At 37.6% G+C, this 19,020-nt stretch overlaps 1 protein-coding gene across 3 annotated transcripts; it reads right to left on the bottom strand.

Moving 5' to 3' along the window:
* Window positions 1–1,434: 1,434 nt before the first annotated feature.
* On the bottom strand, window positions 1,435–18,583 carry LOC103706692 (arginine--tRNA ligase, cytoplasmic-like). Of its 3 annotated transcripts, XM_039133022.1 has the most exons (19): window positions 18,429–18,564; window positions 17,995–18,110; window positions 16,955–17,091; window positions 16,622–16,697; window positions 16,357–16,458; window positions 16,052–16,267; window positions 15,143–15,223; window positions 12,944–13,027; window positions 12,640–12,744; window positions 11,042–11,220; window positions 9,052–9,136; window positions 8,592–8,793; window positions 8,327–8,396; window positions 7,770–7,839; window positions 7,094–7,183; window positions 6,894–6,962; window positions 3,847–3,945; window positions 1,656–1,803; window positions 1,435–1,545 (listed from the first exon to the last, which is right to left on the bottom strand). In XM_039133022.1, exons 1-18 carry the CDS (start codon window positions 18,511–18,513, stop codon window positions 1,693–1,695), a joined length of 1,977 nt encoding a protein of 658 aa, XP_038988950.1. In that variant the 5' UTR covers window positions 18,514–18,564; the 3' UTR covers window positions 1,435–1,545; window positions 1,656–1,692. The 3 variants fall into 3 exon arrangements, with proteins under 3 accessions (XP_038988950.1, XP_038988951.1, XP_038988949.1); XM_039133023.1 differs by lacking the exon at window positions 1,435–1,545 and having other exon boundaries at window positions 1,553–1,803; window positions 17,995–18,114; window positions 18,429–18,583; XM_039133021.1 differs by lacking the exon at window positions 1,435–1,545 and having other exon boundaries at window positions 1,553–1,803.
* Window positions 18,584–19,020: the final 437 nt, after the last annotated feature.

Raw genomic sequence — 19,020 nt, 5'->3', positions numbered from 1 at the left:
ACGTGAGTCAGAAACTGGGATTCGACGCGGACGTGTTCGGCTCCGCAGTGGACGTGTTCGCATCCGGACCGTTGACCTCGACACGCATGCCGACGCTCATACCGTCGCTTGGGGTTTTTGGTGATTGCAGGCGATCGTCGACAGCCAGAGCATAAAATATAATTCTTGCGTTGAAAAGGTGATTCGCGTGGATCACCTTTTCTCCTGCGATGTACGATGTAGTGACGCGGCATAAACGATGAGGTGAAAGAGGCTGCTTTGGATCTCCACAGCGTGCTGTGGCTTGAAATGGTTGGGTGAAGAAAAAAAATCCCCACCTTGTTCTACTAATAAAACAAAACAAATGTCATGGGATCGCATGGTAGAATGGCATCATACGCGTCAGAAACAAGAGATAGGTTGACCAGGAAAACAATTTGTCAGTGATCTCCACCATCATCCATTACTGTTGACAACCTCTGCTGCTATCCACCGTCACTGCCACTACCATTACTTACCATCGTTAGTAATCTCCACTAGTATTCAAACCATCAATTTTTACTACCATCCATAGACACCAATAATCTTCGTTGCTACCCACTACCATCAAACAATATCCACAATTGTCTGCCACCATCTATAATCTCATTATTTTCTCATGAATAGCATTTACCAACAAAATATATAAAAAAAAAATCTTATCCACCTGAAAGATGAAAGATGGATAAATCATTTTTCCATCAGTCAAAAAAACAACTTTTTTTACTTATACCCCTAATTCTATTATAATAATTTTATATATGATATATAATATTATATAATATAGATTATATATAATCATATTTATATAATAACAGATATTATGAAAAATAAGATTACATCTTAGCATGTTATCCAGTAAAATAGTAATATAAAAGAACATGAATAATAAATTATGAAGCTATTTTTCAATGTATAAAATAATATAAATAAAATATTTTTCTGTCTAAAATATTGTCCACAAAATATTTATCCAAAAAAATATATAAATTTCTGAATAAATTTTTTCCTTAAGAACGGGCCTTAAAATTTTAAAGCATAACCTCTCTCTCTCTCTCTCTCTCTCTCTCTCTCTCTCTCACACACACACACACACACACACACACACACACACAATCTGCCTTTGGTCCGTCCAAACTCCAGAAGTATCAAGTATCATACAGTGTCTCACGCTGGTCAAACTTGGATCTCGTTAGGTTCAGCAGCTTCCTAAGCGAACTTCGGGAATAGTAAAAGCTAATTTGCTCACCCACCAACCATTTGATCTCGGCTCCACGTCGAATACTTTTACAGACAAACGAAAGGAAGCACTCTCTCTTTAGCTGCCAGCTCCACATAGCAGCATCGACCCAGAAACTCGAGAACCAACACAGCTGATAGCATGCATCATCGAGTCATCCCGAATCCCGCTGCCGAAAAAAAAAAAAAATTTCTTTTCCCCTTTTTAACCCGTGAGTTTTCTGATCCAACGTGCAACAGGGAAACACAAGGAGGAACGGGCCAAGTCCTAGTGAAACTTCAAAAGAACTGCACAAATTTCCAAAATAAAATACTTGTTATCTTGAATAAAATCACTGTTGTGGATGGCTACAAAAAATTGTATAGCTCATGGATTTCAATATATTGACGACTCGGACCTTTTATCTAACAGGCAAAGCCGATAAATAAACAATGTCAGATTTTGTAAACAGGTGTAATTCCAAGAAGATAAAAGCACTTCCTCATGACCACAGCCGTTGCCTCACATAACAACAATCTGCTTGTTTCTTCTGCTGAACCAACCACCTGCCAATTACCACAACTAAGCTATTACGAAGAATACTTGTTAGCAACAAATAATATTCTTAACATGCACAATGAGTCTCACTTTTTATCCTCAAGTACGCGATAGGGTGAACTAGGGCCTTACCAATAGAATCAGTTACTAGTGCTCTTAATCTTTTTTTCTAAGAATTCTTTCTATTATAGGAAATAAAAAATATTCTAAAGAAACATTTTAGTTACTATTTTTTAGGCCAGCCAACAATACAATCTGAATCAATCTGACATAAATGTATGGATAACTTCATGACTTCTCCCTGTTTTTACCATCTTTCAGCTGCAATCAATCTTATATTCTCTTCACCATTTTCTCTGCTTAAGTTTCATTCTTACCGTTGATCGCCTTCTTCCTATCCAGTTAAAACCCTACTCTGTCTGTAAAGAGATCATCAAGGTCTACAATAGGGATGGTACCTTCCACAAATAGCTCATAGATTAAGCATTGTAACTCCAAGTAGTCCTCGCACACCACAAATATCTTCACTAATATTTTGATTACGAGTACAATGCTGCATCTAACCAAATGCTGAGGAAAATACTTTGGTTGGATAGAGGAATAGATGTATCATCATTTTTAGGGCTGGAAGTGGGCTCGGGCCGCCCGCGGGCCGGGCTATGGGCTGAATAATTAAGCCCATTTCTATTTCGGGCCGGGCTCGGGTTGAATAATTAAGCCCATTTCTATTTCGGGCCGGGCTCGGGTATCTCATTGGCCCGGCCCGGGCCCGACCCAAGCCCGAGTGGGGGAGGAGGAGGTCGGCGGGGAGAAGGGGCAGTCGGAGGCGAGGGAGAGGAGGGAGGAGCGGAGGAGGAGGAGGTCGGCGGGGGAACATGTCGACAGCGAGAGGGTCGGCGGATGGGAGGCAGGGGAGGAGTTGGAGGAAGGGGGAGGGCCAGAGGGTGGGGTACTCGAGGCGGATGAGGGCGGCGATGACCTGAGCGAGCTTATTGCGGAGGAAGGAAGGGGATGAGGGTGGGAAGGGGCAGTCGGAGGCGAGGGAGAGGAGGGAGGAGCGAAGAAGGAGGAGGTCGGCGGGGGAACATGTCGACAGCGAGAGGGTCGGGGGATGGGATGCAGGGGAGGAGTTGGAGGAAGGGGGAGGGCCAGAGGGTGGGGTACTCGAAGCGGATGAGGGCGGTGATGACCTGAGCGAGCTTGTTGCGGAGGAAGGAAGAGGATGAGGGTGGGAAGGGGCAGTCGGAGGCGAGGGAGAGGAGGGAGGGGCGAAGAAGGAGGAGGTCGGCGGGGGAACATGTCGACAGCGAGAGGGTCGGGGGATGGGATGCAGGGGAGGAGTTGGAGGAAGGGGGAGGGCCAGAGGGTGGGGTACTCGAAGCGGATGAGGGCGGTGATGACCTGAGCGAGCTTGTTGCGGAGGAAGGAAGAGGATGAGGGTGGGAAGGGGCAGTCGGAGGTGAGGGAGAGGAGGGAGGAGCGGAGAAGGAGGAGGTCGGTGGGGGAAAGGCAAGAGTACCGGCCTCGCACACGATGGACCTCCGCGAAGACCTGGGTCTCTCCACCGCCGTCAAGGTATTCGCCCCTTGAATACCCACCTCTAGGGAATGCGACGAGGGAGAGATTCGAAGCGAAGGAAAGAGATTCGGGCTGGCCCAATTGGGCTCGGGCCGGGCTCGGGTCGGGCTCGGGCCGGGCTCGGGCCGGGCTCGGGCCGAGTTTCTGTAAAACTGTTCGGGCCTAGGCCCGGCCCGAAGCCCGGAAAATAATTTCGGGCTGGGCTTGGGTAGAGGTGTGGCCCGGCTTGGCCCGGCCCACTTCCAGCCCTAATCATTTTAGATAAACCTAGGGTGATCCTATTTTTTGCTTATATCAAACAAGAAAGATTTGTTCAAGTGCGACAGGAAAGCTGAAGCTTTCCTTTGCTATTTCATCAAAAAAATAAACAAATATGTTCTAATGACTTGAGGGGAAGTGAATTGCATGAATAAAAACAATAATTGGAATCATTACTGCATGCATGTTACAAACAGAGACAGAAGTAAACATACCGGACATCTGCTATAAAATCCTGTGAATTTTTCAGATAAGTTGTACAGGTACTCGCACAAAATATTTGGTAGGAGATTGGTGCAAGCCTCTTCAACAACCTGCAATAAAGTAAATAATGGCATATTTGTAACCATCAGAAGCTGAAATATCATCCAATAGTCATAACAATGGAACATTGAAGAAGCAAGTTAAACAAGCACATTATGAAGGTTAAATCCATGATTGCGGCATCAAATTTGGACATTATGGTATCATTTAATAAATATGAAGTACTATTTAAAAGATCGTATATACCAGCAGTAATAAGAAAATGGAATTCAAAAAAGATTTAATCATGGTAATGGTTTTAAGAGAGTTCATGAGAAAGGCTTTGTTTAAACATTGATTTACAAGATTTATCACCTCTATAATGAATAGACATTGGACATTATATGGTGTACTCCTTCAGCCAGAAAGGAAAAGAGTGCATGGGCAAGTGAAAGAAAGGTTATTTATGAACTCCACTGATCATGAACTGTTTCTATTATATAATTTCAAACAGTTCAGAAATGGTTAGAGAAAATGGCATCTTTCAATTTTCAAATACCTGTGTAAATTTTAGCAAACTGAGACCAGCTACTGCACGATGGTAAATTTGGTGCAGTCAATATGTTTATCATACACACACAGACACAAGTGTACTGATGCTCATTAAAGAACAACCCTGACTGCATCGATGTTAGTCACACATGCACAATCTGACACAAATGGCTCTGTTTTATGCAGAGGTGGAGCCCGCACTTTGCTTAAGGGAAATCAATAATTTTCCTTTTCTTCTCCCTGGAGGCCTCGGAGAATTAGACATTGTCACTAGGTCGTCAGACATTGTCACTCGGTCGTCGAAGAATTTATACAAATAACAGTATGGAGAGATGTTTTTAAATGAGAGTTCACTTCCACACAGATACCATTTGAAGTTTCTTTCTAGCTCCACAAGTGGTCGTCGGGCCTCAGTAGGGTTGCAACTTGGACTGTAGGGTTGAATAGAAGGCTAACCAAAGACAACACAACCAAACCTGTGCTTGGGATTTCTCTAAGCCCAATCCAATCCCATGCAAGCTAAATTTAGATCAGGTTGGGCTAGAGGATTTAGAGGATTTTTTAAGCTGGGAGCTCGGTCCAGTCTCCTATTCCCAAATGGAAGAGGCGAGAAATCCATTGCTGGCCAGAATTCCAGGATTTTTTTTAAGAAAAAATGGCACAATCTACCATGTAATCTAGATTTTTCCCAATATATTGTGCAAAGCTAGAAGCAAGATCTCTTTTCCTTATGGGATAATGGACGAAACAAGATCTCTCCATTTCCTCAAGAACACCTACAAACTGGACCATTCTGTCTGCCTCATAAAACATGTTTTTCTCTATATATATGGATATATTCTTTACGGTTCATATCATGCTGTTCAATGAGATTAATAGCCATCCATCTTCATATATGTGCATTGTATGTGCCAAACATCACCATGAAGGGAAATATGATCTTATATCTGAAGCTTAAAGATGCATACAAGTCCTACTCAAAGAGCCATGGAGGCTGGCTTCGCACAGCTGGCCTCCATAGCGACCCCACCCACTAAAGAAAAAAAAAAAGGGAAAGAACTCCAAAAAGGAAAATAACACATACTCTCCGCTTCAGACACAAAAGATGGGTTGGAATCCAATATCACGATTGCATAGGCAACTAGGTAAAGGTGTAAATTATAGTTATTAAGATTGCAAGAGATTAATCTAGCCAAGAGTATCATTGATCGGACTGGATTTGTAAAATAAAAATATATAATATAGAAATAATCAAGAATTATCTATTTTACAGAGAATTTGTAAGAAAAATTATATATCGATGTAAAATTATGTTATATGTATTGATATTTTTAAATATTTTACACAACAAAGTTTTGATAATATCAATAGAATAAAGTGAAATATTTCTTTTCTATCATAGCAAAAAGATTGATTTTTACAAAGAATTAATAAAAACATATAAAATATGTTGCTTTTATGATGTGAACAAGTTTTAAATATGTATAATAAAATATTAATAACAAAAGAAATGAATGTTGTCTCAGCTGCTTGAAATAAAAAAATTTTGAAAGAGAATTTTAACTGGCAATGCTATTCCCTCAATCATGTAAAGTACAGTAGTCATTGCATCAACTTTCCCCACAGATTATTAATCATTATTGCCTAACACAGGCTAGAACACTGCATATAATGAAACAAAGCCTGATGTTTTCCACTCCATCCTAGAAGTGTCCATGCTCATTTCACCCTACCATAATATGGACAATTCACCCGTCATAAAGCCCCTTTTGTTTACTTATGTTGCTCATACTGCTCATGGACTAATTGAACTATTTCTCTCACCAAACTGTGTCGAAAAGGTATATCTCCAATCAATATAAGGCTTAAAAGCCACCTGTTCCTTTGCATCAGTGCAACCATAAAAACAGAGCTCCTTTTCTTTTGGTTGTAAACTACATTGGCCCTAAATAATACTCGAAAATATTTCCTGGCTTCAAAAATTATAAACCAATCATGTGAGCTAAAATTTAGGTTTACTTATGCATGGCTCAAATAGAGAGGGGGGTCCCAATTCTTGAGGCTCCCGCCACAACAGGGTCTGGAAAGGGTCAAAAAACGCAGCCTAACCCATGTGTAGAATGGTTATTTCTGTGTTTCAAACCCATGACACGTAGGTCAATGGCGTCATCTTACTATTGCACCAAGACATGCACTCATATCTCAAATAAAAATGATATCTTATATTTTAAATATGTCATCAACAAACAATATATCTAAAAAAGAAAAATAACTAAAAGTTTATATACGACATAAATATTATAATTACATGGAAAGGCACTTAATAGGTCAAAATTTAAGGTTCTCCCAACTATTTTGGTTCATTTAAAGATAAACAATGGCATCGAAAAAGACAATAAGAACTGATGAAATTATAAGGACTGAAAAACAATAAATCATTTCATTCACACGTCCATACTATTTGTACCTCTGCAAATTTAATGAGATGAAGTCCCAAGATACGCTCATCTGGTTCACCCAGCACAATATTTCCTGTCTGCAAACACCAGTATACGCCTAAGAAAACATTGCAAGATATACGGTATATCAAAAGCAACTGCCGATACAGTTTTAAAGGATGAGGGAGCAGCAATAGTTACTACTTCACAAGTTTAACAGAAGACTTACTTTCTTTAGCTCTTCTACATCTCTACCAGATTTCCTTATAATGGAACAAATACGTGCATGCGCATACAAGAGATAAACAGCAGTATTTCCCTGCTCAAGGATGAAAATGGTAGGTAAAGGATTAGTCAAGAAAGAAGAAGGTAATTTCCAAGAAGCATTAAATTTAATAGTTATGTGCTTCCAAAACCAAGGACCATATACTCATTGGAATACACAATAACAAAGAAATAGGCAAATTATATATAAGATCAAACAGCAGGAGCAAGTTCATAGAAGCACAGGAATCCACAGAAAAGAATGTGGCGCTGGGTGGATGTTTGACAGTAAGCTTGCATGCAACACAGAGAGAGAGAGAGAGAGAGAGAGAGAGAGAGAGAGAGAGTGCCCACATGGCATTTCAGTATATTGGTATATTTTCAGAAGTTCTTAGTGTAGAAGATCATGAAGACAGCACATACACATGGACAAACTGCTTCGTGCCAGGAAACAGTGTACATAGAATATTTTACACCGAAATACATTAGATCTTCTATGTAATGTAATAAGCACACAGCCACCACCCATAGGAATCAAACATAATGACCATCAACCGACAGATGAGAAAGTCGAGAAAAAAAATCCAATGTTATCTAAATTACCTACCCAAATGATCAAAAATATGAAGATAATACTGTACCTTATCATTTAGCATCTGATCAAAACTAAATGTATAATTAGTCAGCCGATTGTTCTTCAGATCTGCATATCTGTTTCAAGATGAAATTACACTAATATCAAGATGTGAAGATAATTCAAGCCAACAGGAATTGAGATGCGCTGTCTGTTAAACTTTACTCATCAACCCAAAGTAATATAGCCAGCAGAAAAAAGAATTGGTAAAGCACTAGTTTCTAAATATTGTTTTCCCAGCCAAAAGGAAATATCCTTTCATATCAAAAAAATGGTAATAAGGAGAATCCGCATCTAGCATCATGACTAAAAAATAAGTCTCTGATATTTCCATTAACAAAGCAATTTGCTTACCAACTGACGGTTTTAAGATGCTTTATAGAGATTGTGTTTGAAGCTTAGAGACAACTTGCAAGAGTGCATATTCATATACTAAACAGGTATAAGTGCAGCAACTGAGAAAACACGTCGAGTAGCAACGTGTAAAAGCTTTGCCAGCAGGATTATCTATCTATAGAGGACAATTGAAGCTAGATGTGCAAAGACAAGTTTTAGAGAGCATACTTGATAGCGCCATAGCCAATTGCTTCAGCAGTTTTCTCAAGCTCCTCGTCCGTCCACTCTGCCATTTTACCTGATCCAAGGTAATGAATTGTTATATACCACTCATATATAACTTGTAAAATAATTCCAACATGCTTTGATTGTACTTGATTAAGCATCCAAAAAAAGGATGGTTCATACTGGTAAGAACTAACTGAATTTCAAGGCTTCGTTAAAAAAAACCAAATAAAGACAAACTGAAGAATAAGCCAGGCTATCTTAATACCATTCTCCTTGAGACGCTTCTGAAGTTCAGTTTTACTGCGACTTTTAGCTTCATCGAGTAACTCTACCAATCGAACAACTTCTGAGCTGCGAGTTCGAAAGCGTTTGCCATCCGATCCAAGAACAAGGCCAAACCCAACGTGGCTTGCTTTGGGATATAAATTTCCATCGGAATCTGGAAGCCAACCAGCTCGTCTAGCAGCCTGAAATACAGGATTACAGCATAAGCGTTATGACAACCATTCATTTTAGTTTATCAGGAAAAAGTAATATAATCATTACTACATAACTAAAATGAAACTTGAAGTTCATATCTAAGCATTAAAAGTAGACAGCTAACTGAGGATACTTACCAGTACTAAGCTGCAAGCGAGGAGAATAAAAAGATGATGAATTACATTACCAAGATGGATAAAAAGATATTATCATTGGCTAAAGAAAAATGAATTCACGATACTCACACTGAAAAACATATCAAAGTGCTGTGACTGACCCACATCTGTTACATATATTATCCAATTTGCTTTCTCAATGTTAAGACGATACCTTCAAAAGGTTAGAAAGCAATGTCAAATAGCCATCTTGACCATACATACAACTTCAGATGCACATCATGAATCAGATGAAAATTAGAAAGTTGAATGAAATAAAATAGATGTGTCATTTTCATGTAAAAGCATATAAAAGATGGAGCATCAGTAGAATAAAAAAATGTCGGTCCATGATAATTCAGCTAAAATGGACAAATCACAATTGAAATTCACCAAGGAATTAAAGCAATCCAGTAAGATATGTTACAATAATATCTGGCAGAAATTAACATGAATCAACAAACAAACAGATGCACAAGTTAAAAAACAATCACAAGTACTCCACAAGTTATACTGCACAAGAACTATCATTCTAGAAAGATTGTGGTTAACAAATAGACACATGCATTGGGTAGGAACCAAAAACAGTGCCACAATCTAGATTATCCCCAAGAGCTAAACACCTATGCATTTCAACTACCACATAACATCTATGCATCTATACTACAAAATATAAAGAGAGAATTATAGTCCCTGGAAAAAGGATATGACCAGCAAACTACCAATTTAAAAATTCACCCTTCTCTTCCCCACCCCAAACAAAATAAAAGGGACAAATAAGAAAAAGAAAGAACCTCACCAACCAAAATATCTAAAATAGCAAACACCCACAAAGGCCAAATCCAGAGAAAAAAATCTTAAATGGATGTCAAAGGGTTGGCTGCACAAAAGTCCCTGTCTGAAAGCAAAAGAGGACTTAATACAAATCAGTTTTGTGCACCATGTCTATTAAAAAGGATCATTAAACACTACAATCTAAATAGGAGCCTTGAGATGAGGGGAAAAAATCTTTAGAATAACTTGAGTAAGATAAGAGTGGTGAGATTTGACTGAAATGGGATGACAAGAGCCCCAACAGAATATATGTCCAACAGGTACAAGTAAACTAAATTGAACTGAAGCAACGATGATGCTAATTTTCAACAACAGAGGAAATCCTAAGAGCCCTTCAAATCAGCTCGAGCACCACGGGGGGCTTGTGACCATGAGAGGCTAGAAATAGCAATCACAGTCACCATAGAGACAGGCAATGAACACTCACTTTAAGTGCCAATAAAGCATTGATGACCAACACCATCATAAAATCATCCCCTAAACAACATTCAGAACCCTATAGTTCAGGCTAAATTTAATAATTTTCTTTCCACTGTTACAAAATAGGCGATTAGGTTTATGTGGCAATACGATGGAACTAAGTGATGGTCTAACTTGGTGAAAACACAGCCACAAACTTAAATTACTCAACAAAGAAAATCACAAATAAGTAGTCAGCTTCTAATGACACATCTTTGAGGTTTTCTTGAAGTTCGTAAGAAGAACCCTAGGCTCATTTACCATGCAATCAAAGGAATAAAAGTTGGAACAAATAAAGACCTACTACAGGTGTGCTATCTAAATAGGGATTCAAGCCCAAAACTTGCATTTGCAGATAACCTGTGCCCCATGAAAAATGCAGCATGCTTAAGGAAGCATGCACAGAGAACAAGACTGATGCAAGATCTTCATATGAAAGTCATATAAAGAATAAGGAATTTATATAAACAGCAAACTAAACATGTCTCTCACAATGTTTAATAGGATGCATGCTACTAGACCTGCCCTAACAATACTAAGTGGAATCATATGATGCTCAAAAAGATGTATACTAAACAAGTACGAGTAATACAGATAGAATTTATCAAGCGTCTATAACAATACTCATGGATACAGACATGATACATTGTTCTTTGGCTTGCTTGATACTCTAATCTTAATTATAAAAACATTATTCTAACAAACATCTAGCCATAGTTTATTAGGCTAAATAGGAAGAAGAAATACAAACATAAAGCAATTGTGACTGATTCTCAAACAAACTAACCAAAGAGCAGCTAAATCAGTTGAGGCATAGTTGTATCCTCCATCTCTCTTAACAACAATCAAAGGGATCTGATGTCCTTCAATGAATATCACACGTGCGCCATCACTTTCCTCGATCAACCCTTTATTAGACAGTTCCCCCAAAACACCTGGAATATAAGGATTATAAAAGCTTTCCCCCTGACAAAGAAATTAACATCTTAGATGTTGCTTTACTGTCCAAGTCTGAAAAAAATAATTCAAATGAAGCATAGCATGGAATAACAGAGACATAAAAGAATATAAACTTTTTACACGTCAATGACAGAACTGTTCTTATAAATGGGTCAGGTAACACTCATTTTGGCTCCTTAATAGTGTTAATGGGAAGGGGAGAAAACAATTGCTTCTTACATTAAGCAGCGTGCCTGTAAAGGGTATGTTTGTAGTATTAGAACATCCAAGCAGCAAAAGTAAATGGCATCCTGATTAAGGTAGAGTGTTGTTCATGCCAGCCTTGACGAGTATATTTCTGATTTCAGAAGGGGAAAAATAAACCATCACTTCTATTTGAGTCTCCATGTATCTGACTTTATTTAATCAATTAAGCATGCATCTAGACATTATATTACCATACTTATAATGATGAATTTCATTTTTATGAAGCTTGCCACAAGCACAACATAATAAATCAAAAGAAACAAACGATCTAAAAACAATCATGAGCATAAACTAAAAGACAAAACATGTCAAAATCCTTGATGTGGGAAATCAATCAATGGGTACTCTTAAAAAACTCCAATTAATAGTTCAGGCTACACCAGTGGCTAAGATTCTTGCAGCACTAAATATTCCTTCCAATTCATGTATCAGGTTTACATGTTAATTTCTTTGCAGTTCCTACAAAAAGACAAGGTAATTTTTGGAAAACAAAAGGCATCCTTTGAATAAATATCTCCAAGGCCCCTCCAATATCGCAAGTCCTTCCAAAACATAAACTTGATCTTAAGATCACAAACTTCATGTGAGCGTCACATATGCTCCAATTAGAAACCTATCGATCATATGCAAATAATCATGTCGAAACCCAAAAGCACAAATGTGGTCCAAACTCCAAACAACTCATAAATATCAATGCTCATACACAACAACCAATAATCATATTATCAATAACCATTTTTTGATATTTTTCATAATCAACTAAGCAAAATTTGAAAGCAAGCCAGAATTGCACCCAAAAAAAAAGGCAAGCAATTCCTTAAGTTCAACGTAAGCAACATTAAATAAATGATTTTTTTGCATATCACACTCAAGATTTTATCAGGATTAGGTATAACATTTCCCCTTTTTCCTCTTTACAAATCCATACTAATAAACTCAAATTGTATATGCAACGGTCCCACTAAATGCCATGGCCATCCACTCATCTGTTAGAGTTAACCTAACCACAGGGGATTCTTGCAAATACAATCAAGTTTATCTAGGTTGATTTGTATATAGGGATAAGAGGAAGTCCTATACATAATATTGATACAATCCTGGGTGTGATATGCAAAATTCCTAAATAACAAGATACTTTCAAAAGACAAAGCCAAGTAGTTCATTTCTAATTAAATATACCTTTTCCTCCAAATGAACCCCAAGGCACTGATACACCAGGTCAAATTCCTTCCTGCTTATTTCACATATTTTTTTCCAAGCATCTCTATATCTGGCCTCCCCACCCTGTGATACAACAGATCAAGCAAATAAGAAGATAATTGCAATCGAATAAAGACAACAAACTCCAACGAATAATATTATTTTGTCAAACAAAAATCCAAAATAGAAACCTTCACAAAACAAATTGCGAAAATTGTAATGCCTTCTTATTAACTCATATGGCAAGCAGTATCATGTCGCATAGCAAAAGCAAAATGTTCACCTGCAATCGAACCACTGCCTTTTGTGCTTTTTCCATGAAAGTCGAATCATCATCAAACCTACGTTTTGATGCCTTATAGAATTCCTGACCATCCAATGAGAAGAACAATCAGAGAATTCATAAGTCAAGACTGTAAAATACAAACTTTTAAATTGCTCATTGATACAATGGCTGAGTATGCATCCTGTATGCAAACCAGGCATTTGGGCCAACATTTGTATAACAAACAGTTTGCTTAATCATTGTAGACTTCTAAAACGAGTTAAATATTTTTTGTTTCTCTAACAACAAGTTTTACAAGAAAAAGGTGGTGCAAGTGAAAAAATAAAAGAAAGCATATGTTTCCATTATTCCATGACACTAAGATTGCAAAAGGAATAAACCAACCCAATACTGACCCCCTGAGGACCTAAACTTGGACCTATTGGATCAAAACCAGCATGCACAAAAATTAACCTAGCAAGACTATAAGATTTGGGCACCAAATAATATTTGACACAACACAATTGAAGTAGAAAAGGAAACAAAGCGGACATGCTATACTGCCTCTCTCATTTGCCAACTGGACCAAGTTAACTGTGATACACCATGTGCAGTCATAAAATATTATTACTGTGCACAACAGAAAGGTATTATGTTATGAAGGGCAGGCAACAAGAGTCTCTGCCAAGATGATGCTATACCATTTCTTTATGTATCTCTTGTTCTAAACAACTGGCCAACTTAAATCAGTCCATAAATAAAAGTGCCAAAATCACAAATTAGCCCTGACTTTGTTCATCATTTAATGACCCTAAGTCTGGCAGCATACACATAACCAGCTTCAATTATTTACTGTATCCAGCCTTGATGATATTACAGGATCATTTGAAACATTTTGCAGGGCAGGCGGGGAGAGGGGGAGAGGGGAGGATGAGGGGGAGGATCTTCAAAGGTCCAATTTCTCTACAAGTTGCTTGCGGTGTACTCTGCATAATCAGGAAGTATAAACACCCAAGCACATCCAAGTAAAATTAGAAAGTTTCAACCATTTAACTTAGGTGAATCAGAATTAGTTCATATTTATCACCGGATGCAGCAAAAGAAGTTATTTTCTCAATCAAAATGCTTGGTAGAACAGATTCATAAAGCATAATATTCAGGGTATATACAGCAGCAAGTGATACCATATAATTTGGCCAATGAAGCAATTATAAAAATGGAATTAGCAGAGGCACACAGCATAGAACAAAGTGTCTTTTGTCCCTAATGATGCACTTAAATTTTATATAGAAACCATGCAGCATTAAGACATACACATTATTATTCTTCCATTGTACATGTATGATGCTCATGCAGAGACGAGTTGCTCTAAAAGTAGAAATGTGATGAACCAGCTCTCTAACTGCATGTCAAAATGTCATGTAAGACATATAAGTCAGTAAATCACAGGGGTGACACCTACATTGCTAATATATGTAGTTTGACTATCCAGATTTTCAGCTACAAATTAAATCAGTTAAGCAAATCCAAACATTGATAAATATTTACTTAGAATGTTAATATGAACGGGCAGAGAAACAACACTCTTATATAGATCAAAGCCCATGCTAAAATACCAATCACAATGGTAGGTGTAAAACTCAGAAGGATGTCTTGAGAGAAGTGCTAATAGTAAGAATACTTAAAATTTTGTTATAAAAATAAAGTGTTCTTCTCTCAAAAAAAGGGCCTTTTCACTTATCTCAATTTCTCGTATAAATGCAATAGTACTTTTTTTAACATCATTATTAAACTAAATACACATATAAACTTTAAATGACTTCTAAATCTCCACTGAAGTATTAAAAAATTATGCGATTAATGTGTAGTAACAATGGAACCTGAAGTGAAACTTCTCGATATTGGTATCATTATTGGTGGCTTTTATTAGAATATCTAAAATATAAGAGGAAGCAGTGCAATATTCATGCTGTTTCACCATGACTAACATTCTACATCCTCTTAACTAGATTCAAAATTCACTTTCCAATTTCAACCAAAGCATGCATGCCACGGAAAGCATCACTCAGCTATTTCATGGATGTGCTTTAGAAAGTATACAGGTGTCTGGAGCAGTATATGATTTTAAGGCATGGCCAGATGTCCAGAACCACATAAAATAAAATATCCTGTCAGAACATGGAGCTATTATAACATCCATACGACTTCCCAGCTCACCTGGAGATCACCTATGGCTTGCTCACCAGCTTCCTCCCAGTTTGGGAATTTATCGAATAAATGTTCAATCAACATGCCAAACTGTAGAAGATTATATGGACAAATCAATCAGAACTATTACGATCTCATAGTTATGATTAGAAATGAATTAATGTGTGACAAATTGGTATTCATAAATCATGCTGACAAAATGACAAGAATAAATCATGTTTTCTTACTGACAAAGTTAAGCAAAAGAAAGTATCTCAAATATAGCTGATTTCAATAATACACTTTAAGGAACTATGTGTTTCCAAATATTTTATAGAAAACTAAATAACACACTAGAAGCTACAAAATGTATAACATCACTTGATTTTGCCATATATTTTCCCTTTCCTGCAGTTTTTAAACAGCATGCACATAAGACATGCCAACCAAGTCTTCAATAAGATAGCACAACTTACTGTTCCATGAGTAGCAACTTACCAGATTATCCATGAAAATATGAAGATTTTATATGTAGACAAAAAAAAAAGATTAAAAAGTCAAATGAATTGCAATAATGCAAAAACATCCAGTCTTGTGCTGACAATTAGACTGGTCAGTTTCACCACAAGGGTGAAGGCCTTGTTGAATTCAAGATACTTTATACAAATTGATTTTGCATGTGTAGTAAAATTATTTATTATAGGCAAGAAAAAAGGAATCAAAAAGAGTCCAGGATGAAGAATAAAAGAGATGAGAATTTGATTTGAGATTAAACAGTTGGTGCAAATATGGTATCATCATGGAACAAATGCATTTGCATCAGAGAGAGATGTCAATAAGATGGCAATGCAAGAGACCACTAATCAAAGATGTTTTTCAAATTAAAATACAAGAAGTTAATCTCCATGGATGAATATACTGAATCTCAAAAAGGTTTACCTGTGTACCCCAGTCACCCACATGGTTTCGTCGAAGAACCTCGACATTTGAGAACTCCAACATGCGAGCAAGAGTATCACCAATTATTGTAGATCTTAAATGGCCCACATGCATTTCCTTCGCAATATTCGGTGATGAGAAGTCCACAACTGCCTTGGGAACTGATAGAATTGGTGCCCATGTCCCAATGCCACTTAACAGCATCTGTTGTATACTCTGTACTAAGAAACTTAGATTTATCAAGACAAGTAATAAAAGATAAAGGTCTAAATATATACACATTATTTCAAATTTGTCCTTCTAACCTGAGCTACCCATTTGTCCGACAAAACTATATTCACAAATCCAGGTCCTGCAACAGAGGTGGACTCAATAATATCTGATGGAGGGAGATTTCTTGCAATAGCCTGCAAAAATATAATATACAAAGAACTGAAACGAGAGCAGAACAACCAACACCAATATTAAAGGGGAAAAAAAGAAAAGAAAAGCTATATTATAGTCACATGATAAATCATAATCATTTTATAAGTCATATATGTTGATTCTGCTCAACAATGTAAGTAGCACCTGGCCAACAGAATTGGGATTTTTGAATTCTGTCGACTTTCCTTTTATTCTTGACCACAGCCCCATCGCATTATTACTGCATCGGAGATAATAACAATTTACCATCATTTATTGATCAAAAGTAAATCCAGAGCATTAAACTGACAAATTCCATGTTACTTACAGTAATGATGCCATCAGTGATGAGGCAGTAATTTTAATCATAACTAGTACAGTTAACAGTTAACTTGATCATTTCCTAATTAAATATTTTGTCAGATTAATCAAAGAGAATGTTTTTAGTTTGAATGGCTAGATTTATAAAGTGTGAAGATCAAAGGGTAAAAAATGTACCACTGATAGTCGCCAAACTTTGCCGTGCAAACTTCAACCAATGGCTCTATATTTGGCTCATCTGGGACTGTTGCACTAAGGGATGCTTTGAATAATCTTGACAGCTGCTGTTTGACACTTCCAGCTCTATCTCCACCCTGCCACATACATGATCCAGCCAAGTGGAAAATAAATGTAAGCCATTGTCTTTAAAGGTGGTCTACAAGTAAACTTCCAAAATGAATTCAAGAACTTCAAATATCTGCAAGGTTTCCCAACGTGACCCATTAATAAAAAATTTAACAGCTATTATATGCAAAACTCAGCATCAGATGACAATAAGAAGCAATCAAAGTTGATCGCTTCGCAAAGTCTCTAAGAAAAGAATCAAGCTAACAGACAAAAAATAGAAATGGAAAAGTTATACATGCAGGAATTATGCATCATTCCCTCAGTTCTCATGCTTTCAAGCAGCCAATGTTCATTGCTTTGCAAAGTATCTAAGAAAAGAATCAAGCTAACAGACAAAATAATAGAAGTAGAAAAATTATATATGCTGGCTTTATGCATCATTCACTCAGTGTTCATGCTTTCAAGCAGCAATTTTGATCAAAGAATTAAAGTGGCACCCTGAAACTCTGCAATTGTGGCTTAAATCTAGCCTTGATATAGCCAGCTCCATAATCTACAAATAAATCCAGGACATGCTCTGACTTGTAAATTGGAAATTTAAATGGAGACTTCTTAAAGACAGCTCCCATCAGATTAGATGAAACAAAATTAAAAGCAAGTTAATATAACTGACAAAAGAAACTGCTTCCGAAGAAAGTAGGAAGCTATCAATTTGAAGTCCTAAATTAGACCAAAATAAGCTATCGGTTATCCATGTTTTCTAAGTTCATCACCAACATAAATCTGAGTTCGAATGCCCGCTGGAAACAAAAGATTAAAAAAAAAAATGTTAAACCAAAAGTCATAAAAATAAAGTATGAAAATATCCTGGTTAGTAGCATTCAACCAGAAGAATCAAAATCAAGTCATGGTTGGCACAAATCACTCACATCTTCTGCTGCTTGCCCTTGCAAAGGAGCAGAACCGGAAGCGTCACCGCTCATGGCTGATGGCAATTCTGTCTTCTTTGTCGCAAGAAACCTCCTAGAAGCCGCCCTGTAGTAACCTGTCTAGTTCCACCAACAAAGCACCAAAAGAATCCAATTAATACTCAAAAGCTAATCAATCTGGATCTTGTTTCAGGTATTTAACAGTGAGAATCAAACGAGGGTCCCTCCAAGGAAGATGACACCAAAAGCCGCATTCTAACCAAAATTAACTCAAGAAAACCCCCACATTCCCTATAATTTCTGAAAAAATTCCTCAAGAATCAGGCAAAGTAACAATAAAGATCAAGAAGACAAGACAGCAAAAGAAGAGGAAAAGAAGGGGAGTTTTCTTGGCGGAGAGGAGAAGGAAGAAGAGGGGAGAACGCTGTTTTTACCGGAGGGAGCGAGGGGGCAACGGCGGCGGAGGGAATGGAAGGAACGGGATGCGGAAGAGAAAGAAGAGAAGAGTGCTGCCGTCATCGTTAAATATACCCTGCCCACTCCTGATCCTAATGGGTTTTGGGGGGTTTCCGTGATTACTACTAGGGTCTCTCGGCTTTCTTCAGTTTCTTGGTATCCAGCTTATTAGGGCCACTGTGTACCATTTTTATGTGGACCAACATGTTCGAGTGCTGCTGGGCCGGATCATTTGAGAGGGACCCAATTGATGGATTCGACCCATCAGTATGAACAGGTAATGCAGCCCGGCCCAGAGACTTGAGTCATGTTTGGAAATGGAGCTTAGGTTCTATTAATCTAGGCTCTCATAAAAATCTAATTATTCATGGAATTGTATCTCGACGTGAATCAAATACTTGGATTTTTCTATGCTGCTTGACACCAATGATAAAAAAAGGGAAAAAAACCATTCAAGCCGGATGGTGAAATAATCTAATATTTTTGTTGCAGTAAATGGTCTTGTGTGTGTTTCTCTCTCACACGCGTGTTGGATCCCTTTAAAGGTGTATTGGATCGGGTTGGCACTGC

Source organism: Phoenix dactylifera, chromosome 13, assembly GCF_009389715.1.
Source record: "Phoenix dactylifera cultivar Barhee BC4 chromosome 13, palm_55x_up_171113_PBpolish2nd_filt_p, whole genome shotgun sequence".
NCBI classification, from domain to species: Eukaryota; Viridiplantae; Streptophyta; class Magnoliopsida; order Arecales; family Arecaceae; genus Phoenix; species Phoenix dactylifera.
Note: the sequence above shows the minus strand (reverse complement) of the source record. Positions and strands in the feature narration are given on the sequence as shown.

Coding starts and splice junctions, on each gene's coding strand:
- LOC103706692 (XM_039133022.1), bottom strand. CDS start 18,513: ATGACGGCAGCACTCTTCTCTTCTTTCTCTTCCGCATCCCGTTCCTTC. Junction 16,698..16,954: donor AAGTTTGGCGACTATCAGTG/GTACATTTTTTA, acceptor TCTCCGATGCAG/TAATAATGCGATGGGGCTGT. Junction 11,221..12,639: donor GGGTTCATTTGGAGGAAAAG/GTATATTTAATT, acceptor TTTCTTTGTCAG/GGGGAAAGCTTTTATAATCC.